The sequence below is a fragment of the Lepisma saccharinum genome, chromosome 1 (genome assembly GCF_977018435.1).
Source record: "Lepisma saccharinum chromosome 1, izLepSacc3.1, whole genome shotgun sequence".
Taxonomy (NCBI): domain Eukaryota; kingdom Metazoa; phylum Arthropoda; class Insecta; order Zygentoma; family Lepismatidae; genus Lepisma; species Lepisma saccharinum.
Window position 1 is genome coordinate 205,770,269 of NC_139229.1, and position 25,159 is coordinate 205,795,427.

The window sequence follows — 25,159 nt, forward strand, 5'->3', positions numbered from 1 at the left end:
TAAATTGTTTGAAATGTAATGTAAAATCTGTACTTTCGATGCAATTCCATGACCTTGCCGATTGGGTAGTGGTAACGTCATCAGCAAATACAGTCCCTACCAAAAGTTTAAGACCCCCTTGTCATGTGTTTTTCAGACAAACAGAAAAAGTACATATGCGAGTGCTTTTCATGAAATAAACACTAATACAAAATTGGAATTATTATGTAATGTTATTGAAAGGTACATCAAGATCAAGAAAGTGTAAGGGCATATTAATGCACTTATAACTAATAGGTGCAACTAAAGATACAATTTGTAACATCATTAAATCTGAACTTTGAAAATATACTTGGAAACAAACATTTCTCCCAAAATTACATGAAGTGTGAAATTTTAATAGTCAACAGATCTACCTTTAAGTTTGAAGCACATTTGCACACGTTTTCTCATGCTGCGGACCAATTTCTGGCATTTTTGGGACGTAATCTCATTCCATACTTCGGAGATCTGTTCACGATGTTCCTGGACATTCCTTGGCTGACGTCTGGCTACACGAAGACCCATGGTATTCCATAGGTTTTCTATAGGATTCAGGTCCGGGTTTCGTGCTGGCCAAGGCAACAATGGGATTTCCCTCGCTTGAATCCAAGCCATTGTTTCTGCTGACGTGTGGCACGTCGCGTTGTCCTGCTGGAAGACGAAGTACCCGTTGTGGAGCTTCTGGACGGACGAGAGCATGTTATCTTTCATTGTTTCGATGTATTCTCGTGAATCCATGGAGTCAGGAATGACTCTCAAAATCCCGGTCCCTGCAGCAGACATGCATCCCCAGATCATGACTGATTGACTCCCACCATTACCTTCTCTATCTGAAAGCCTGATCGCTTGCTCTGGTCACGTGACTAAGCGTCAGCAACTGGAGGCGAGATAGCCGCCATGTTTGAGTTGTTTCTTGGGAATCGATGTTGGACTTTTTTAGTGAATATGGAATTGTAAAGAAAATTTATGAACTGTATTCGAGTTTACATGACGTGTAAATATGCTTAAATGTACAAAAGGTATGGTGTATAAGTGTTGTGTGTTCAATTGCAGAGGCAATTATGATGAGAAAGGTAAGAGTAACGTTCAAATTATTTTCAAGATGTTGCTGAAAATGAGAAATGTGTAATGCAATTCCATTTGATTCTCTCCCTACGAAAAAGTACAAGTTAAGTAACAAAGGTTTTATCCTCATAAATAAATAACAGAAATAATTCATGATGTAAAGATTTCATGTGTCCGGAATAGGCATCTAATATACTCTTAGATTTGGTCAAGTTCTATCTTTTGTCAACAATTTGTTTAGAAATATCAAATAATTTACCTGAATTACAACGTTAAGATGCGTTGTTGCTTATGATTGCAAAATAATTAGTTTCAATATTTAGTCAACGTTTAAAATGTTACGGTCATATCTACCAAAGCAGTTTTGTTAGTGTAAATGTTATGCAAGCATTCGATAACATATTCATATAATTTACACACATGTTCAGTTTCAAAATATACTTAATGAAAGAAAGTTATACAACTGGGCCAAATTGATACATGTGTATATTTACATTCTTACTTTACTCCGCTTTTATGCTTCTCTAGGCTAATCGGAGGCTAATGGAAGAAGATATGCTATGAATTCAAATACAAGAGTACGATGTGTAACAATAACTTCGATGAAATATTTGGTGTGTAAAATTATCCAAGATTTATATCAACACAAATGCTTTTACACAGAAAGCATTTTATTACCTAGCTATGTTATATGAACTACAAGTGTAGTAAATTTTATAAAATTGTTTCATGTGAATTGTTATTTTATATTTTGTCTTTGTGAAGCTTCGATGTTCTTAATTTTGATTATGAAATCAGTGATAATGTTTCATAATTCACTAACATTCTTCACGATTTTATTAACAGAGTGTAAACACAGTGTAAGGAAATATTCCAAGTGAATGCTAAGATCGAAATATTAATCTGTTTTTTTTTTTTAATGAAAATGTTGAAACTTAAGTTATTGTCACAGATAGCCTATTACTAACCACAATGAAAAGATTCAATTTGTTTATTATCTTTCGTTCAATAAAGTCAAAAAGGTTGAATTTACAATGTGACAAGTGATTTAGGTTTAGTCTTTATTCACAGAAATATAACATTGCCCTTGTACCAATTTATTTCGCATTTGCTGAGAGGTTATAGAAATTAAGTTTTTGTATTGAGATTGTATAGCTACAGAGAATATATGCATTATCTGGTTGATTAATTTTGGGTAAAGTTAAATAAAATTTAATTGATAAGGTATGTTGGCAAGTTTACTGTCAACCTAACATGCGGGGTTTTGATTTAATCCATTGATTTTTACATCAAAAGTTTATACAAAAGCTATAACGAGTCTTACTGCAGCTGACAAATATTCCGGATAATATTTTTCAAAGCAATACAATGTTTAATTTGTTTCCGCCAGGAAGTTTCTAACGGTTTGCAACTCTTTCTTTGTGCTGTGGTAGGAATTTTTGTGATGGCCATAGTGACTTCCTGAATTTTGGTGTAAATATTCAATATTCTACTATTTTCTTCTAACTATATTCATCCGGAGGGTAAATGTAAAAATTTAACATCATAAAAGAAATAAATATACCTTAATTCTATATGATAAAAATACGACAATGGGTTTACAGCGTTAAGACGATCGCCTCCAGATGATGACGTCTTGACTGAGCGCTGCGGCCTGAACCTTAAGATGGTCTTGCCAAGACCATCTTGAGGTTCAGGCCACAGCGCTCAGTCAAGACGTCATCATCTGGAGGCGATCGTCTTAACGCTCTAAACTCCTTGTCGTCATTTTACCGTAGATAATTAAGGTATATTTATTTCTCTTATGAAGTTAAATTTCGACATTTACCCTCCCGACGAATATAGTAAGAAGAAAAATTTATAATATTGAATATTTGCACCAAAACTTTCATTCAGGAAGTCACTATGGCCACCTCAAAAATTCCTACCATAGCACAAAGAAAGAGTTGAAAACCGCTAGAAACTTCCTGACGGAAAAATTTAAACATTGTATATCTTTGAAAAATATTATCGGGAATATTGGTCAGCTACAGTAAAACTCGTAACCGCTTTTGCATGAACTTTTGTATGTAAAATCAATTGATTAAATAAAACAAAAAAACATGTTAGGTTGACCGTAAACTTTCCAAGTTACCTAATCAATTAAATTGTCTTTAAGTTTACCCAAAATTAATCAACCAGATAATGCAGATATTCTGTGTAGCTATACAATCTCAATACAAAACCTTAATTTCTATATTCTTGCAGCAAAAGCGAAAGAAATTGGTACAAGGGCAATGTTACATTACTGTGATAAAGACTAAACCTAAATCATTTGTCACATTGTAATTTCGATCCAATTGACTTTATTGAACGATAGATAATAAACAAATTTAATCTTTTCATTGTCGTTAGTAAGATCTGTGACAATAACTTAAGAGTTTCATTGAAAAATAAAAAAGCAGATTAATATTTCCATTTTAACGTTCACTTGGGAAATAAACATTTGGAATATTTCCTTACACTGTGTTTTACATTCTGTTAAAGAAATCGTGAAGAATGTTAATAAATTATGACACAATAAACATTATCACTGATTTAATAATCAAAGTTACGAACATTGAAGCTTCACAAAGACAAAAAATAAAAAGCAGTTCATATGAAACAGTTTTAAAAATTTAATACATTTGTAGTTCATATTAACATAGCTAAGTAACAAAATGCTTTCTGTGTGAAAACATTTGTATTTGAAAAATAAGTAATATATTCTTGGATAGTTTTACACACGAAAAGTTCTTGTTACACATCGCACCTTTGTATTTGAATGTACAACATATCTTCCATTAGCCTCCGATTAGCATAAAGAAGCATAAAGCGGGATAAAATAAGAATAAATGTACACATGTATCAACTTTGCCCCGTTGTATAGGTTTCTTTCATTAAGCACATTTTGAAACTGAAAATTTGTGTAAATAATATGAATAATTTATCGAATGCTTGCATAAAATTTACACTAACAAATTGCTTTGGAGACGTAATATTAACCAACGTTTGTAATTCAGGGTAAATTATTTGATATTTCTAAAAAAATGTAGACATGTTGTCCACATTTACGAGTATATTTGATCCCTATTCCGGACACATGACATGTTTACATCATGAACTATTACTCTTATTTATTTTTTAGTATAAAACATTTGTTACTTAACTTGTATCTTTTCGTAGTGACTGAATCAAATGGAATTGCCCTAAAAATTTCTCATTTTTAACAACGTCTTGAAGAAATGTGAACGTTACTCTTACCTTTTTCATCATAATTGCCTCTGCAATTGAGCACACAACACTTATACACCATACCTCTTGCACATTTAAGCATATTTATACGTCATGTAAACTCGATTACAGTTCTTAAATTTGCATTACAATTCCATATTCACTAAAAAGGTCCAACATTGATTCCGAAGAAGCAAATCAAACATGGCGGCTATCTCGCCTCCAGTTGATGACGCTTAGTCACGTGACCGGAGCAAGCCATGAGGCTTTCAAATTGAGAAGGTAATGGTCTTGCTCCCACCCTGAACAGCTTGCACGGGACATTCGGGGAGAAGTTTCTCGGTTGCTGTCCTCCGAACTCTCACTTTTCGGGAGCTGTACAGCACGAATCTCGATTCATCACTGAAAAGAACCTTACCCCAATGTTCCATGGACCAGTTTCTTTTATTTTTGCACCACTTCACACGATTTCTCTTATGTGCATTGTTGAGCAATGGCTTTTTGAGAGGAGCGTAAGACGCAAGTCCACATTCGCCCAGACGACGCGAAATGGTCATCTCTGAGACCCTTTTATTACTGGAATCTTCAAATTCCCTCATTATCGCTGCAAGAGGGGCTTTACTGTTATTCTTTGCCACTCTCCCGATAATCCGGTCTTCGCGTACAGACGTTACCCTGGGGCGGCCGCAGCGTGGTTTATCAACCACTGTAACTTTCTGCTTGAATTTGTTTATTGTGTTCGCTACGCAGGATTTACTCACATTCAATGCAACTGCAATTTCTCTGTGAGACCTATTGCATCTGTACATACCAATTATTTGCCATTTCACAGCCACGGGCACAGATTTTTTCCCCATTATCACGTAGTTTGCGATCCAAACAGCCTGTTTATTATCAATCGTAACGAAAACAGGGTTGGACTTGCACAATGCTGCTACTCGAGATATGGCTTTCTGCGCCATCTATTGACACACATTTCAACTAATGACTGATAAAATTTGTTCACTCCAGCGCAGTCGCTCAGGAAGATATTGTTATCTGAAGACATCTCAGTTTTAGGTGTATTTTTTATTTTGCGAATTTTAGAAAAAAATATATAAAATACAAGAATTTTTTGTTTAATTTCTTTGCGCCAAAACCTTTGTTCACGTTTCACAAATTCAGTACTGTCTTAACGAGGTTGGTTACGTGTATACACATTCTTCTGTACTTCAAAATGCTGGATTTTTCAGTTAAGAAATTTGATTTTCCACTTTCGTATCTCAAGAACTACAAGACGTATACCAATATTTTTCGTCAATATATGCCTCACACACTATATTACTTCCATATAATTTCACTCCATATTTGTACCAAAAACTTTCGGTCAGGATTCATTTATATGATAAAAGTTGGTGGTCATAAAGTTTTGGTAGGGACTGTAGTTAAGAAGTCCCGGGTTTGATTGAAAATTAAATTAAATCTGCATAACATATTCTTCTATGATGCTTGCGTTATAAGATAAATTATGCTTTTGCTGGTTAATTGTTCCTTCGTTTTTCATAACGAGATTGATGTACATTCAGTTTTGTGAGCCACTCAATTATCTGTTTTAGGGAGGTAAGTGGTAACATGGAAATGTGAACTTCTCTTCCACGTAGTACATACTGAACTGTAATTTTCAGACTTACCAAGCTCTGGCGTCTGGTTTCATAGCCAGTATAATCCTCTGTGGTACTCGTGTTGTGTTGTCCATATGTATTTGTGGCTGTCCCTTTATCCATCTCATTACCATTCCTTTATATAAGTACTGATTCCCCTCCCAGTACCTCTTCCAATTGGTGGACTCCAGTATCCTTCCTCAACCTACCTCCTTGTTTTATTTTTATTTTATTTTCTACATTAACAATTGCTCTTCTCCTTGTTCTATCTAACATCCGTATGTATGCTCATATTTCTTCCTCTTTCTTTTTTATTTGTATATAATCCTCTCCTTTCTTTTATTAGTATTATTATTTTTTAAAAAAAAATCTTATTTACTTATTACCTACCCACTAATCAATGTAGTTATTTCCTTTTATAACGGGTGGGCCATATTGATAGGACACATTTCAAATGCATATGTGGAGCATGTAGGAAGCAACATTTATTACCAAATATATGGAAAACACTGCCAAAGGACGGGAGTTTTGCACTGTGTTCAGTGTTTGAAGATTACATCCCTGAGATGGATACCACCTTGACGAGAACATTCTCTGGCTCTAACAGTCATGTTCAGCATAGTTTTGCGCAGGGTTTCGGCTAAGCTGGCCGCTATCTCCCTTCGGATGTTGTCGTTCAGTTCATTGATGGTAGTGGGCCTTGTTGTGTACACCTTCTCCTTTAGGTAACCCCACAGGAAGTAGTCCGGTGGAGTTAGATCCGGGGATCTGGATGGCCAATGGACATCACCAAATCTCGAGATGAACCGTCCCTGGAAGTGTCGTCGAGGGGTTGTCATTGACACTACTGCTGTATGACTAGTGGCACCATCCTGCTGCAGCCACATATCCCTTAGGCCAAGCCGTCTCATTTCGGGTATGAAGAATGTTTTCTTAGACACTTAATCTGTTGTTTTTCACGGCACTTCACATCCATGTTTTCACGCTACAATTTCAATATTTGAATTATGTGAAGCCTTTCCAGAAATCTCAGGGCGGGCAAGTTCCCCCCCCCCCTAAAGGACAAGGTGTACACAACAAGGTCCACTACCATCAATGAACTGAACGACAACATCCGAAGGGAGATAGCGGCCATCCCAGCCAAAACCCTGCGCAAAACTATGCTGAACATGACTGTTAGAGCCAAAGAATGTTCTCGTCAAGGTGGTGTCCATCTCAGGGATGTAATCTTCAAACACTGAACACAGTGCAAAACTCCCGTCCTTTGGCAGTGTTTTCCATATATTTGGTAATAAATGTTGCTTCCTACATGCTCCACATTTGCATTTGAAATGTGTCCCATCAATATGGCCCACCCTGTATTTGCAGATTCTAACATGTACAGTGTCTCTACATCTCCATGTATCATGTTAACATTTCATTATTTGTTTTATTATTATCATTATTGTCATTAATAATATACATTTTGTTAACCAAATCTGTTCCGGTCCGTTCCACTTTGTGTAACTAAAATATAAATTATACAATAAAGGGGAAAAAAAACGGGGGAATCCGTAAACGTTCGCGGAAAAGACGCCCAGGGTTTTTTTAAGGTACCTGGGTCAAAGGGCATACCTCCGAATGTATGCGGGTGGAGGATGGGCATCTTCGGGGGGTTAAAAAAAAATCCTTTACATCGTCCTAAGTAGCCGAAAGTTGACAAAAGCGATGTAAATCATTCAATCAGTAGTAACAAAGCAGTATAGTTTTGAAAATGGAACCATTTACTTTATAATACAACTTGCTTGTATAGCACGAAGAGACAGCGCAGTGACTAGCGCTTCTGAGGTTCGATTCCCCGTGGAGCTACACGTCACAGTAGCTTTGAGTCCTCAGCAACTTTTACTCTTGTCTGAACCAGAAACAAACTTAAAAAAGCTTCGCCAAACTTTGGTACAAAGCCTTCTTGAAGCATGACGACGAAGAAGAGAGGAACATCTCCAAAGTACAGAAAATGTCATCCGCCATGTAGGCACTGCACCACTTAATGTAATAATCGAAGCTCCCAACCCGTCAGCTTCCTCTTTCCAAACTCGACCACCGGCGTCAAGTTTAAGCTGGCTCCCGCTAATGGATAAGGCTCCAAAGTGTTTTCCTTTTGACCTCCCCGTTTAATGTTCTACGGCCTCACCCTACTCCTCCGCGAATACAATTTCTGTAGGACCCAAGACTTCCCAAAAGCGCCTTGAACGCTACTCCGCAGAGCAGTGTTGCCAACGTAGCGTCATATCCTCAGGCAGAGGCATTGATTTTGCAATACTCATTGGCGTATGTAGAGGAGAGCTGATTGGATTACAGCCTCTCCCTAAATTTTGATAAAAATCAAAATTTGCAAATGGAAGAAGTAAAGAACTGGAGATAAAACTAACTGCTAAAAGAAAACACCCCTTAAAGCAGACCACAATTACCATTTACGGCCTCCCCGATGGCGCAGTGGTAGCGTCATCGCCTTGTAATCAAGGGGTTACGGGTTCGATACCCGGTTGAGGCACATAGTGGTTCGGATCCCACTTTAAACTGTAGGTCCAGTCCCGATTAGCCTTACTGTGCAAAAAGTGGACTTAAAACACCAAATCAAACCAAACCATTTCTGCTTTTGAATAACTTTTAAGACTAAGGTTAAAAACCGTAATTACTCATTTTTTTTATTACGTATCCCACTCACACGTCCTGGGATGCAGATTTGTAATATTCACCTTTACAATTCCACCCCCCTCAGAAATAAAAATCCTGCTTACGCTAATGACCGTACTTTCCATTGACGTAGTGGTAACGATGTCGCTTTGTAATCAAGACGACCCGGGTTCGATTTCCAGAAGGGGATGTAACTTAAAACTATAGGTCCAGTCCCAACTAGCCCCTCTGAGCATAAACATGGACTAGAAACAAACAAAATGAAGATTTTTCCTGGGCGCAGGGTAAAAATGTGACGGCATTTCTAATAAGGGTGAAAAGACATGTATTGTAATTAGAATGTTGTGGAAGAGCGGAGAAATAGCTATTTTGGCACGCACAGCTGCAGTATTTCTAACTACTACTTCCTGTTAGCAAGCCCGTACCCAGTACTTTTTTGAGGGAGGGGCAAAATCCAAAAACGTGGAACAAAGAGAACTAAGATCCGAAATGCTGTTTGATTGATTGAATTAGGTTACTTTTTGCCGATTTTCTTCCACTTTTGCTAACCGCGACGATGAGGATGAGTGGTGATAATATGATGAAATAGATGACGGAACACTCGCAAAGAACATTTATGCCAATGACGGGATTCGAATCCGGGGCCCTGGTGTCATAGAGTGGCGTCACTAATCACTCCCCCGTCAGCAAAATGCTGTTGGATTAGATTAGATGTGAGCAAGGATGTTATATTAGTATTGCAGTTAGAGTTTTAGAGTTGCAGTATTATGGTCCAAAGTAACGGGGGGGAGGAGTGAGTGGGCAAGAAAGGTCATAGTGTGGACATTATTTATTTGAAAGGAAAAAAAAACTTTTACCAGGCTACACGTAGACAGTTATGAACATTTTTATCTAGTTCAAATACAAAAGAATAATTAACTCCTCTGTTAAAAAATTGAAATAAATAAAGTGTGCATGTGGACGCACTTGCCCTACCGGGTGGGGCAAGTGAGACCAACCAGCTACAGAAATTGAACTCTGAGGCAAATAACTTTCACCAGACAAACGTTCTAAATCACTTAACTCGTGTGTCCAGATTAATGGAAATACGAAACTGTCAGAATACTTTTGTATGAAGCTGAAGGGAAAGAGGGGATGCCGGGGTGTCCTTCCGACAGCAAAATTAACTGGCAAAAGAAATGAGTGAGTATTTCCCAGAACGAAAAATTCAGCACGCATACTGCTCAATACACATGGGCGCATTTTCGTTGAAATTAACCTAACGATAGTAAAGAAACTAGTGAATCAATCAACCTTGGACAAGTGCCAACGTCTACGATTCTTCTAATTTTCTTATTTACTTATTACCTAACCACTAATCAATGTAGTTAGTTCCCACATGTTTTATTTACTTGACGCCTGTATGCGAGTCTAATAATGCTGCTACATTCACCGCATGTCAGTATGAGGTTCGTAAAGAGATGTATGTGATGCAAAAAATGTATTACAAGTGTTCAAATGTATTGACGAAATGGAATGCATGCTTCTGTATACACCATTATTCTTATAAAGATAACATCGAAAATAAATATATACCTATAAAATCGTCAATTTTCAAGAGACCGTACAACCGCTTCACACAGCAGGTTCTCCAGCTTCCATGACTCCAACTATCTTCTCCCGGGGTCATTTCCTGTCGTGGTCTAAAATTCAGTTTGGGTGGACGCATTTGCCCAACCTGTCTCACTTGCCCAACCCTCCCCTAACTCACAGCTTGGTTCTTATTGTTTTTACGTTCAATCCACAGAAATATTCTAATAATACTGCGTTCTGCAAAGTAACAATGTTTTCACATTCCCTTTAATTTTCTTATACCAGCACCAAATAGCAGCCATAAAAATTCTGTTTAGATAATAATATAACTATATATAAATTAAATTATATGTATTAGCAATGATTCTTATGGTGAAGAACGTGTCCGAATGTTAGTTACTTTTAAAAATCTGTGAAATTTTTGCATCATATCGGGACAGGGATTAAAGAGAAGAGATTGTTCCGACTAAATCGAGGCGTCTGATAGACTTGCATCAATAGTTATAAAACTAAAATTACCAAATATTGCAGACTTCTGGAGCCTGCCTCTCTCCACAAGCAACTCATTTATTTATGCAAGGAGAAAATCTAAATTCTTGCAAAATTTGAAAAATTGTCAATGTTATTTTCGTAGGTTTTTATAGGTTCACATTAAAATATTTCATACCTTGAGGGGAGCATGGCCCAAATGGTCCCTCCCCTGGATACGGGCCTGCCTGCTAGTGATATACAATTCAATACTAAATAACAGCAGATGCAAATGTGCCCAAATAGAAGTATATTTTTCAATTTTCCAGAAGTTTAATTCTCATATCTTTCACATAGAACATTTTCAGTATAATAATTACATCTTACAAAAAACACGTAACTCAAATGGGCCAATCAGGTATTTATTCCTAGAGGGACTTATACTAACGACATTTTTTTTAATGGAGTCCATCATGTTTGCCTGTATTTTGTATTCATCTTATTTTATGTCACTTTTTGCCTCTCTATGCTAATCAGGACAATGAGGATGAATGATGATTAGATGAAATTGATGAGCGGACATTTACTAAGAAATACCAATGCTCAAGTGTGGGCTTTATCCTGAAACCTTAGGTTGCCAATCACTGAACGCAAAGGTACCGATGCAGTCCATCATATTGACAAGTATACACATAAGGACTACTACAAATTTTTAACATTTCTTTTAGATGAGTGTGTAACAAAATATTCCATGTAAATAATATTTTACATTACAGTATTTTAATGTATTATAACGTTTATAAATTAAATCAGTATTTCTACAAGCAATGTGGATTTTTTTTTAAAAAAAAAAAATTGTAGTGTACTCTGATGGCAAAGGCAACATTTTAGCAGGCTCCCAAGGTTCCTGGAACAAGATATCTGAATTTCGAATAAACTTGTATCTTTACATGAAACAATAATGAACGTTGCAATTCTCGCTAAAATAGTACAAGCAAAGTTGCTTTCAAATTAGATCAAACAGTTTGAACGCAGCGTTGATGTAAAGTAATGATATGTTTGTGATTATTTTGTAAATTATCTTGCACGAAAGTTAACTTTATTGCATATGATATTTACAGTAGGTATACGGTGTGGTTTGACGTATGAAATTTTTGTCTATGGTGACATTTCTCTAAAGTAGTTGGTAATACTGCTACCAAGGTAATTACCTCAACTCTGTGGTTGAGAATTTTTATTTCTTTCTTCTTTTTTCGTCGTTCTTCCTTTCACGTTTGTTCCCCGGAAAGTTTCTTCCTACTTTCAGAAGAGGGGAAGAGGTGGAGTGGGCTTTCTTCCCTGACTGTTCACTAAGTCCTTTAAATTTATTACTGGGGCCAAGTGCAAGTGTCAATTTGAATTTTAGCACGCCGTGAGCAGAGTATCAAGCCAAAACCTCGATACCATAACTAATTAAAGTGAAAACTACGCATATAAATAATGTTGCAAAATTTGAGGAAAGTTACTAAAAATTTTTGTTTCAAAAATCAGAAAATTAATCTTTATTTACATCAGGAAATAAAAATAGCATATTTTTTTTTTGTTGCGTAATTCACCTTATCGTCATATGTTGCTGGTAATACGCGGAATAGAATGTAGCACTGGCAAGCTTATGGTAAAGATATCGACCTTAACCCTCTGGAACAAGCGAACGAAAACAAGTAGTGACGCGAGACGGCTCCACCCATGAACACGCGAGAGGAACGGGGTTACGTGGAGTGGGGAAAAGCGACTGCAGTTACTAGCCTTCGAGCAGCGTGTACTGCCTTGCTGCAGAGATAAGCGGGACTGGGCATACAGTTCCTGAAAATGAGAGTTAGGTGAAGCTTGGAAGCCTGTCCGGAACTCATCTGGTCTATATCGCTAGAAAACACGCCGGCCCCCTTAGTTAGCACATCGCGCTACGACACCAGGGGTCACGGATTCGAATCCCGACATGGTGATATTTGCGAGTGTCTGTTCATCAATTTCATCACATCATCATTCATCCATATTGGCGATTAGCCAAAAGTGGCAGAAGAGTGAAGCAAAATTAACTAAATCAATCCCTAGAAACACCTTCATTCGTAGCAAGGGAAGTTTTCCGTAACAAACCAACATTCCATCTTACAAAAAACCTGAAGTTTTATAATAGCAGCAAACCTTTACCATTGTCTACTATTAATGCATACAGACGAACAGTCTGCATGTAGTCTCACTTACCCAGTGGCGACGCTAGTATATTTTGCAAGGGGTGGAAGATGGGGGTTCACAAAAATTATATATCTAATGTTAAAATAGCATATTGCATGTGGTAAAAATGATACCATTATATATTGCTAATCGAAATGTTTTCTCAGAACCGGGAGGTACATCAGGGTAGTTATTTTCCTGGTGGAAGGGATGTGTCCCACCCTTTCACCCCCCACACACAATCTTGTAACCTTTGCTTTACCCATTACACACTCAAACAACATCCAGGTTTACCCACGTTTCATTTTTAACCCTCTAGGTTAATTAAGACAATAGAGATTGATGACAAACTTACAAAAGAGGTGAAGCGAACATAAAAACACGTTTTTGACTTATCCTGTATTCGAGCCCATGATCTGTGGCTTCAGAATACGCTAGATGTATCTCGTACACTTACAATTATTGGGAAAGAAATGTATGTGTATTCAATGGTGTGCACAAACAAACTGCATTACAGATTTGATGTGTTTTAAACATCTGTTTTTTTATGCATAAGAATGGGAGGAGAGGGATAGGTTAGAATACCTCTTTATGATTATTAGTCGTGGGACACAACATCCAAAAGAACTTTTTAAATAGCCTTGTTGGAAGTTTCGCTTCTAGAAGAATCCGATGCTGTGTGTGTGTTTGTGTGAAACGGTATACCGTTATACCCCTTTCTCCCGTAAGTTTAATTAATATTAGATGGCTTCCCACATTGTGTTTAATTAGTGGATTGTAAACTTTTAATATAAAACGACGTGTAGAACAGCGAACTCTCTCAGACACGTTTGCCTCGGTTTGAGTTCGTGGAATCCGTTTCGAGCTTTTTCTGACAAACAAAAAGGGTCAAAGTGCGGTCTGAAATTTCAACTAAAGTTGGTTCACCTCGGCTCATTTATAGCATAATATGTTCGGCTCAGATTTTACACAAGCTAAGCAAAGTAATGTTCTTGGCTTACCTTCTGAAATCTGAGGTTTTGAAACTTTTTTTGTAAACTTTTTGCCACAAATGTTTTATCCTTGCGAAGCAGAGTAGGCTTGGATCCATAAAGCATGTAATATTCATGCGCCGAATGTAATCTGCCCATAAAATCGTTTCAAAGGCAAAGTACCCTCTTCCTCTCAAATAGATTGCCTGGTGCCATAAAGGTACAGTGCGTCAGAGGGGTAGTGTTTCAACGAGTAGGTTTCAGGCAACTTGGTACTTACGGTCCAACTCCAGTACAGAAATACCAGTAGCTTATTTATCCAGTCAGTAAATCAGTACAACTTCAATTAAGCAGAAAATGTAAATTTAATATATATCCCACAATCACAGCTACAACCTTGTATAAATCCAAAGATTTTGCAAGTTCTTTGTCAAAGGACAGAATAGATATCGATAGGCGTGCGCAGACCCTTTGATTAAGGGGGGGTAAAAGCCTTGATAAAAGTTCATTCGGAAAAGAAACTCACTTTATCCCACTGTTATTAGTTATTATATATATATATATATATATATGCAGCAACATAGGTGCACCGTAACGAATAAATAAATTGTCCCTGAAATGTGCCGCGCTCATTTTTCTCCAAACAATTGTGTTCATTCATTTAACACAAAACTGTTTAGTAGCAAGAGTCTATAGAAAACTTCCCTCTTTGGCAATTTACAATGCATTATAGAAAACCAAAAAATTGCGAATGAAGCAAGCTAAAAAAAAATTAGATCCAAATTTTTGCAAACTGAAAACAATATTGATTTAACATGGCACAACAAATATCATGCGCCACCATGATATTCATTTTTCAATTTTTTTTCATTTAGATCGTTCGGCGCACAGAGCCGACTCCCGCTGCCCCCTAGCTACGGCTCTGAACTTGACAAGACTGCAAGAAAGGCAGATATTACGAGCGAAGCGAGCAAGAAAAGTTTACGAAATGTATTTATATTTGTATAGAATTTGATATCGAGGGGGACAGTTGCCTCCCTGCAGGTGCTCTTAGCCGTCTGGAAGAAATAATGCAGGAATAACGTGAAAATTAATTCCATCTTGAGTATCCTTTTGTTCTGCTACTCTTAGATTATACTATTCTTGTTTACTTTTACCTCAATGTTTGCGCCCCCCTTGCCCCTCTAGAATTGATTTCCATCCAAGGTTGTGGAGGGTCAATGCCCATTGCCCCCTTGAAGTTGCGCCACATCACCCCTTCCCCCCGTTGTTACTTTAAACTTTAATACGCTTGAAAATACTTAATTTTCTCTAAGAGTATAATATCGTTTAATAACGGCGATAAGATTCCTCTACACTAGATTTCTAGGTGAAAGTATAATAATGTAGAAATTGCTACGTCCCGCGTTGCTGTGCACTTCACAAGTACACTTACCTTATAAGCTCAGCAGAGCATGCTGGATAATCCCAGGGTTCGGGCTAAGTTACTGCGTTCCTTCCCCTTGGATCCACAGGTGAAGTCCAATGACAACCCACGAGGTTGTCCTCCTGATGCAGGTATCCACAAGTACGAAATACACTTTCGAAATAAAGAAAAACCGGAATATGTTCAACTTTACGTTTATTATAGACACGCACGTATATCATGTAAGACTAAAATTACAATTCAGATACTTTCGAACGGTACAGAACGAGATGCGTAAGCCTATCTTTCCCGTAACGCGAAGCACCTCTTGCTACTTCAAATCTCTCCGCGCAACTCCTAACCGTTTTTCTGGAAGGCGAAAACACCTCCTCAGTTACACAGTGTTACCAGACACAATAACCTTTTAATACTAGCAAGTTTGATAAAAGCCAACAGTAATATATTAGAAATGTACAGTAATCTGGCACAGTGAATTTAGGTATGTGGTGGCAACAATGCAATGAAAAGCGCGTGATCTTCTCACACCACAAGAGTTTAAATAAATCAACAATGGCTTTCAAAATATAAGAGAAACGAACGGCGTTTGCCAGAAACATGAAACAACAAATAGATATAAGGAATTTAACTTAGAAATTAATAACTGTATAATACCAACTATAATAAGCATGAAATAATAATATAAGATATAATAATAATAATATAAAACCACGAAGTAATGGCAAACTCGGGGTCATTACAAAATATGGACGTGTGGAAGGGGGTGGCAAGGATGGCCACACCTCCCCCTTAGAAATCGAATGTCAACCTAAAAAGTATATATTTCACACGTATAATTTGATTCCAGTCACAGTAATTTACATACAATGCGATAGCTTCAAATTCAAGTAGTGTCTTTTGAGGGGCAACACTATTATCGGGGTAATATGCCACCATGGAAAATTACCTTGCTTGTCCCCCGTGGAAAAAAAATCTGCGGACGTCCATGATTAGTGGGGGGGGGGAGGAATTGCCCTCCTTGCACCCCGTGCGCACGCCTATGGATATAGCAATCAACCTCTCATTACCATTTCGATTACGAAGGCAACGCTTGATTTGCCGTAAGCACCCGTTGATGGGTGTGTGCACATTTCAATAACACAAAGCTTATTAAGTTCGTAAAGGCATTTTTCAAGCAGCTGCTGAAGGATCTTTATTTTGAGTTTCTTTCTGCCTCAGTGTGCCTTAACTCTAAACTGTTCAAATTGCAACAGTTGGGAACGGCGAAAGATTGTAGCTTTTCGAGCATAACTTAATAAAGTAGACATCAAATAAACAAACAACTCTTGAACAGAAAGTATGTTAATGATGCCATTTTATCTGCCATGATGAAGTATCTTACTTTTTCTTGTTCAACGACTGAAATTCAGAAAGAGCTAAAAATGGGGAGGATGCCGAAATGCCGTCCACTTAGGAGGTGCCACTCAAAAGGAACAAGAATATTTTTTCTTTTACAACAAATTCACTTCCACTAGGAGACAAATACATTGACATCAAAGCAATGAATAGAGTTGCAACTCTTGCAGTGGGCATTTTTATTATTGAAAATAACTGCTGAAGATTTTAATTTTATTTCAGAATATATTGTGCATAAATACTGCACAGAATTGGATCAATAGTTTTAGATGTGCTTCAAAGATTGATTCTTCTGCACAGAATCAAGTTTGTCCACTATAGTGGTACTGCAGAAATTATTTCCCAACCTCATAAATTATAATTAATTAACATGTAGGACTAGGACTGCGAGCAAGAAAATTGCCCAAGCCTGCTGATATTCGCACCGTATTTCAATGATTACTTGATTGAATTTGTATTATATGCACAAAGGCTAGTCGGGACGAGAGCTACAGCTTCTAGTTGAATTGAATTGTTTTTTTTTAACTTTATGCACAGATAGGTTAATCGGGACTGGACCTACAGTTTAAAGTGGGATCCGAACCACTGTGCAATGTGCCTCCACCGGGTATCGAACTCGGGACCCCTTGATTACAAGTCGACGACGTTTCCATTACGCCATAGGGGAATCTGAATGACTTAATGAAATGTCCTGGGACCCCTTAATATCAAGGCAGGAATTCTATCGCTAGACTATGGGGGCTGGGAGGGCAATTTTAATATTTCCAATGTTTTAGCATTTAGGAATTAGGTAGTTTGTGTACTCTTTCATTCTTTAACTTAGTATTTCTTCCTCTCGAATATTTGCAGTGATAAGGATAGGAAGGCTTGTGTTGCTGCAGCCATAAACCTTCGGGTTTAAGAATGCTGGAGAATTAGTTACTTAAGAATAGATATAACGATGAAACCAATGAGAGAACATCGCTAATTCTCATGCAATTGTCGGTACTCCAATGAGGAACTAACAAACAGAAAGGAAACATGCCGCTTCTTTAGATTTTCAACGTCGTCCTACTTATAAAAATTCATTTGTCACACCTGTTAGACCTATTCCGAAATATAGTGATACAATTTACAGAGGCTCCCAACAACAATCACAAAACAATCTCACAGGCAGGCAGATGATTTCGTAGCAAGTTTGGCAAATTACTTAGTATCGAATGACCAGTGAGTGGCCCACTGATTTCAGAACACATTGTAATAAAGTAATTGCGATCTAACCGAACTAGAAAATGGACTTGAACATTGTACTATCCCCAATGGAAGTTTCATAATGGAAAATGTAAATTTTACTTTTTAAGTTTTCGGTTGAAATGTGTCTACCGTACTACAAAAATCCGGGGGGGGGCTGAGGCCTGGTTTGGGGGCAAGCCCCCCTGTACCGCCGTCCCTGGCTACGGTCCATTCGACAAATACCACTTGCCCTATGAACCAGTACGCCACTGCAGTACGATCAGTTCGTAAAGTCACTACATTTGAGTGGGAGACCTTCGAAACTGATAAAGGTAAAGCTTCCCCCGTTCATTGCACCGTGGCATGACGGCACATAGGGGATGGGGAGATGATGTGATCAGCACCACTCTCCAGTACCCCCTTGTACTCATTGATTAGAGGTTGAGTGAATCCTAGAACCTCTATATGCAGGGACATTGTTAGAAAAATTCTCACTTCAGATCACACACCCAGGGAATCGAACCCAGGGCTCTCGTGTGGCAGTCTAAACTGAACGAAACTAGCATTATTGAACATTCCGGACATTATGAAATAAACTCCATCAAAATCAATGCATAAGCTCGCGTCGCAAAACTATTCTCGTACAAAATCAAGACCTTACAAGAATTGGAACGCACTGAGCATGTCAAGCGATCGCAGTACACTGAATGGTTTATAAATTTTATTCATGAAAATTATGAAGTTGAGCTGGATGTCACATTCTTTACAGACGAAGCTTCGTACCCATTCTCCGAATATATGAATGCACAGAATAAACGACTGCGGTCATCTGCGAACCTTCACGGTTTACACAAAAAAGTTCTACGCGATCCAGAAGTCGCCGAGGGACCATCTTCTTTGAAGGTACATTTTATAGAGATCTTTATTCTTCCTATATTCTCGTCAACTTCAGCCGTCAACTCACTAAAGCAGATATATAATTTGTGACATCGTAAATCAATATGAATAAGCTTATGCCTAACAATTGCAAAAACTTTTCCTTATTACCCAAAATAGTTGATTGTTTTAGGGTCAACCTGTATAAATTCTTGGTCTTGAGTTAGGTTCTTTTATGAACTGAATAAGTAAACATTGGCTCTGGGTTCACTCATCATTCATCCAACGACGGTGCAATTAACCCTGGCGACGCTCACGGCCGACAGATCTAAATTGGGAAATGATTATGGCGGAGATAGATGACGGTTGTCGGAAGTAAGCGAGAGCTAATGATTTCCCGAACTAAATTACTTGCGATTCGATCTAGGAGCACCAGCTAAGTGCTGTTTTCCCTTCAGCTTATCAGAAAATTACCCTCCCCAAAACGTTTTATTTCATCATGTCTCTTGATCTTCGCACAAGCTTTTATGCACACAGAATATCCCCGGATTTAATGGAGCTCTAGCCACAGACCTCCATCTGCAAAAATGACCCCCTGTGGGTCCATGATTTACTCCCATTTCGCCGAATGCTCCAGAGACAAATATCTCACCTAATCTGATATAATACGCCTGTGGACCATTCGGCGAAACGTGAAGACGCAACCTTCCTCCACGTGTGAGAGTAGCTACTGATTGACAGGTTGAGCAGTTAGGTAAAGTGACAGGAAAGCTTAACAATAAACTACAATAAACTAAAAATACTTAGGATTTCAGAGATAGCCGTGTATGAGACCAAAAACGCTGCCCGTGCTGTTACAGGCTGTGTAAGGTAAAATGACAAGTTAAGTCCAATAATTGGAATTGTAGATATCTCCCTCATGATAGAACTTAAGTGACTAGATTAGGTTTTCACGTAGACTAAGATTAGGTTACTAATATTTAAATGTCGTCTTTTAACATTGTATTAAAATTATGTTATTCTCAATGATGAGTGTGTCTACTTTAATAGGTCTGAACCAGTAGTGGCTTCTGCCGATTTTCGCACATTCGCACCCAAATAAATCTGTAATGAAAATACTTTTTTTATAGTTATTCATTGAACACGAACTCCTTCAAAACACAAAATGTTTCCACGCCACTTCACCTGCTTCGCTTCATCAGACCTGGGTTAGCTACACTGCACTCACGAACACAACTCGATTTGTGTTCTGCTGGAGACAGGACCGGACTGGCCCACCGGGACACCGGGCAAAATCCCTGTACGCCTTCCGAATATAAACATTCGGCGCCCCTTTTTTTCCAACTGTTCACAGTTGGCACCCTGTTGAAGAAAATTGCCACCGCCCTCTTGGTTGTACCAATCTGGCTCTAGCTGGAGCTGCCTGCGTAGAGAAAACCGGTTCCCTGTTCTGGCTTGTGTCTTACGCTATGTCCAACGTGGATACGGGCAGCGCGGTGCGTGCGGTGTGATGCGAGCGCCGCACCGCAGATATGTGCGTGAACGCAGGGAGTGTCCAACGTTACTGCGTGCGATTGTGTTGAGCAGTTGCGACGAACATGGCTTCCAGTTCGGTGCGCTCCGTGCTATTAATGGAAAGTAGTGTAATTAAAATGAAAATATTGAAGGAACACAAGAGACGTCACAGACAAAAGAGGCACACAATCTTCAGAAATAGGTTGTCGTATGGAGAATTTCATCATCTGTATCCGCAGCTACGAGCAGATGAAAATGCATTTCATCAGTACACAAGAATGACAATAAACACCTTTGACTATATTGTGAAAAGATTGGATGGTGCTTGTTATCATTAATTCCTGTACTCTCAGCTACGGAATCCCACTCCGTATCAACAATTAAACGATCTTTGTAACGAGGGTTTCTTTTATCCCACAACACATTTCTTCTTTGCACTTCTGCAATAAGCCCTTCCATCTTTCTATGCGACTGGCCACCGGACGGCAAATGCGATACAAAACAAACCTGTTTGAAAATCAAACGTTGCGTGCGTTGCGAGCGGACGAATCGCACGCGTCACGTGTCTACGTAGGACGGGCTCATTTCTGACTACATGTTTGATCGGATACGACTGCCGCGTTGCTCGCATCGCCCCGCACGCACCGTGCTGCCCGTATCCACGTTGGACATAGCGTTAGGGAATTCAATCGCACCGAGCTGCGTGTGTGTGTGCATATCTAGACGCAAAGGTGAAGTGCAAACCCATCGAGCGAGACCACCAGCTGTCACTGGTCTGAACTATTTCCCTCAGCCAAATGCTTCTCTTCCCCAGAGCGTCGTTTCAATACATATTACACGAAAGCTCTAACACAATTTTAAAAGAACGCTTTGTAAAGAAGCGAATAATATGCGTAAAACTAATCTTAGCTTATTTTCGAAACTTCCGTCGTCATATCTCATGTGCAGCTCCGGTTCGATCTATTCTCTGATGTTTCACAGTTGACTCCTCCCACGTATCTCTTCTCAACTTGATGCGCATTTTCAAAAGATAGCGCATTCCTTTGCACATTCTTCTCTGGAACGGGTTCCAGTCCGGGCTCGCTGATTGGCATGAGAATTAAGGCCGAATCACAAGGAACCAGATATCCAGTCCGGGCTCGCTGACTGGCATGAGAATTAAGGCCGAATCACAAGGAACCAGATATCCAGTTAGGGCGCTGAACTGGGTACTTACTCGGATGTGATGGCTGCATGGTTGGCTGCTTGACTGGTTTGGTGGAATAGGACATGTTCTAATTGCTACTGACTTTCCTCGACTGGATTCTGTGAAACAGCCAATCAGAGTAAAGTTTGGCCATGTGAAGATAATCTGTAAGTTTGCAAAGGGGATTTTTTGACTGTAGTTTCCGAGTGTTGGCTTTTTTTGTTAGTTTCTCGTAAAATAAGGGAAAGAGATGACGTGCAGTGCATTCGTGTTCAGTTCATTAATATTTATGCAAAGCGATGAGATGTGTACGTGACAAATATGATTAGCCGAAAATGAAAATCCTTATTATTATTACAAGTGTATTAAATTAACTGTTTGATTTTTTTTAAATTTGTGAATGAATCCTGCGAATCTCGTGTATGAATATGCATACCCGAGTTAATTAAAAAGGTTTTTCGGTACGCATTGATTACCATGGTTTTTTCGAGCCAATCTCTAGTCCGTACTTTCCTTTTCTAATTTTTAATAAAAGCACAAAGCAGTAATTCTCCTACAACATTCTTCAAATTGCTCGTTCAACTTTACAGATTGTCTACTCTGTGCAATGTCTTAGGGGAACAAGTACGATAACAAATATCGTGTGAGGCGAAAACAAGCAAATGGGTAACCAGTACAGCGGCAACTAGGACATTCCTACTGTAAATCTAGTTCCATGTGATTCAGGCTTTAAATATGCAGATAATACGGGCGTGGGAAAACCTAGTAACTAAACCGGCATCAAATGCTTGGAGGCAAATGAAAAGTAGTAATAGGGTTACATTTTGGAACGTAGTGCAGTGGCCAGTAACTGATTGTTCTTCAGCTTCTAACATGTTAAGCAAGGAATCTACACCACAACTATATCCCACATATTCCCTCCTCCTCCAGGTTTATTCGCACCCTGGGGGATGGTAAGAAATTAGAAAGAGCACTGTTTATACCTAGCAAGATATGAAGCTGCAGTGCTGCGGTACTGTGTGTGGTTAGTTGCCTCTTTGTCTGTTACTAAATACAATATACCACAGTCTTGATCCATTAATGATCTGGACAAAGCATGGCTGTTCCTTTCTGACTGTCCCTTCATCAATTTCATACCATCGAGCCTCCTCGATGTCGTAGATGTAACATCGTTGCCTTGTAATCAAGGGATGCCGAGTTCGATAACCGTTGGAAGCAGAAAATTAAGTTTACATTCAACTTCTTGCAAGCTTCAGATGTAAAATATGCCTTTGAACTGATCTACTGTACAATTGCTTAAAACGCAGACGTCGCGTTAAGGTCTGGATTGACAAGTCAATGGCGACAGTGAAATCGCCCTTTGACTTGATTTCCGCGTTTCAAGCGCCTGAATGGATGCCATTACGTGTCAGTGGACGCATGTTGAGATAAGATTACTTGTGCTCAAGCAACGTGCAAATTCGGCTTGATATTTTGCGCAACCATCGCGCGAAGAAAATGCTCACCGTTGCCACCTTCCGTGACGAGGAGCTCAAGCCAATGTTTGCATCGCAAGATTGTCGACGTGGAACAGCGAGACAGAAGGGGAGATGAGATGAGAGAAGGGAGAGAGCTTCATTGAAGAGACAAGAGAGCATTCAATATGGCGGTAACTCAACTTCTTCCTTTTCGTTTCTCAACTAATTACATTTCGTAGCTTTGTGGAGGGCGTCGGCAACGGCCCCGGTGGACAATTATGTAAACAGACGAAGAGAATGGGGGTGGATAGGTAAGGATTCTCTGCAAAAAGGTAATTGAGAGCTGGGAAATGGTCCCGCTCCAGTCGAAAATTGGAAGAGAGAATTTATTCAGATAATGAAAAGGAAACGTAAATTGAATTAAATCAATGACGTATTCGTCTCGACGGTTTTGCGGAGAAGATGAAGTAGAGTTTCTTCTCCTGGGAGACTCTTGGGAGTGGAAATCACACTGTTCTCTTTACGTTTCAGAAGTTTCCTGGCCATGCATATAGATACTGCTTAATTTATTTGCTCGCATTCACTATCGCCGCCAATGGAAATTCAATTTACGGAAACGTTGCAATTTGAGAAACGATGAAAGTTAGGTGAGGGGCATAAATAATAAAGATGAAAGTTAGGTGAAGGGCAAACTTGAAAAAAATATGTCACCCATCTTGGCGTCCTTAGTAATTGATACTGTCTTGTAGAACTTATAGTTTCAAAGATACAAGGCCACAGTAGATCTAAAATGAAAGATGATAGGATTTGGATTCCTGTTGAAGTAATTCTTTCCATGTTACACCAATTTCTGCGTTTTGAATGAAACTCTTCTGAAAAGATTTGTTTCAAATTCCAGGTATTTTCTTTGTTCTACATCTGAATTTGAACTTGCTCTCTGAATCCACAATTCAATGGCTTAAATTGCCGTTCTTTCTCGAAAGCAATTAGTTTTTTTTTTAAGGCTAAAACTGGTTTACCATAATGGCTGATTCCCATTAGTTTTTTCCGCGGAGTATTTTCTCTTGGAATTATGTAACAGCCTGCCTTTAGTATTCAATACCAGCAGCAATACGAGTCTCTGGAACCACTGTCAGTTGAGCGATGTAAGAGGAGACCTTCTCTGAAGGCACTCATATGCCAACCTTCCTTCCACGTACTACACGTGGAAACTGCATTCGTTCATACTGACGCCTAGATCCACGGTCAGGATAATGACTTGTGGGGCTGTGAATGACCCTGTGCTTTGTGATTGTGTGTGCTAAGTCTGATCGATTGATTTAGTTTGTCTTAATTCGCTTTTCTGCCACTTTTGGCTAATTGCGAAAATGAGGATGAGTGATGATATGATGAAATGTATGGAGGGGCCCATGCCCAGACTGGATTCGAACACTGGACCCCTGGCGTCGTAGCACGCTGTGATAACCACTCCAGCACGGAGGTTGGTTGCTAAGTCTGAGTGTCCGTCTACAGCCTCGGGTTTTTCATAGGTATGGGGGTTTTGATATAAAATGCATGTTTTGTTTTTGTTGTTGATGTTGTTTGATGTCCATTTATTGGATATTTGTGAACAATTTTCTGGGTGTTGCGGAGAATTTTTTGGGGCGGGAGGTGTTAGTGGGCTGCTGGCTGCATATGGATAAATGACTGCAGGCTCGCGAAATGAAAAATAGTTTTTTCACAAATTCAAGTCCACGAATGTCTAGGTTACGTTATTTTCCGTACAATCTCTCCGAAGAGAAAGTGGCTGCTTACATGAGCCGAATAGTGAATTATTTATGCTTTCTGCAACAGATTTACACGAAAATTATATCTTTTATCTTTCCAGCGCCGCTGCTGAGGGAGAAGATACAGAGCGGGAAGCTGCTCATCTGCTGGAAGCACGAGATCATCGCGGACGTGGCGAGGAAGCGCTATCTGCACAGCCAGGACACGCTGCGCTCCACGCACGGGGAGATTGGCAACCTGTTCTTCAACGAATTCCAGGACACGGATAACGACGAAGAGGAGGAGAAAGAGGAGCAATCGGGTAAGTGTGTCGACAGAGATAGAGAAGAGGAGGGAGGAGAGTGTAATGCACTCTGCGAACCAAGTAAGAAACTGTCGAAACTTGGCGAAGGGAAGGGGAACACTTGCTCCCCCCCCAACCACCACAAATTTTCAGGTTTATTTAAATTTAGAAG

General features: G+C 39.0%; 1 protein-coding gene across 3 annotated transcripts in view; it reads left to right on the top strand.

Annotated features, from left to right (window-relative positions):
* Positions 1–25,159, top strand: part of LOC145978414 (NACHT domain- and WD repeat-containing protein 1) — a 583,318-nt gene that overhangs the window by 505,620 nt on the left and 52,539 nt on the right. For all 3 annotated transcript variants that reach the window (XM_083111046.1, XM_083111037.1, XM_083111043.1), the window contains one exon: positions 24,805–25,005. In XM_083111046.1, the coding sequence (XP_082967172.1) occupies positions 24,805–25,005 (201 nt within the window). The remainder of the gene's footprint in view (positions 1–24,804; positions 25,006–25,159) is intronic.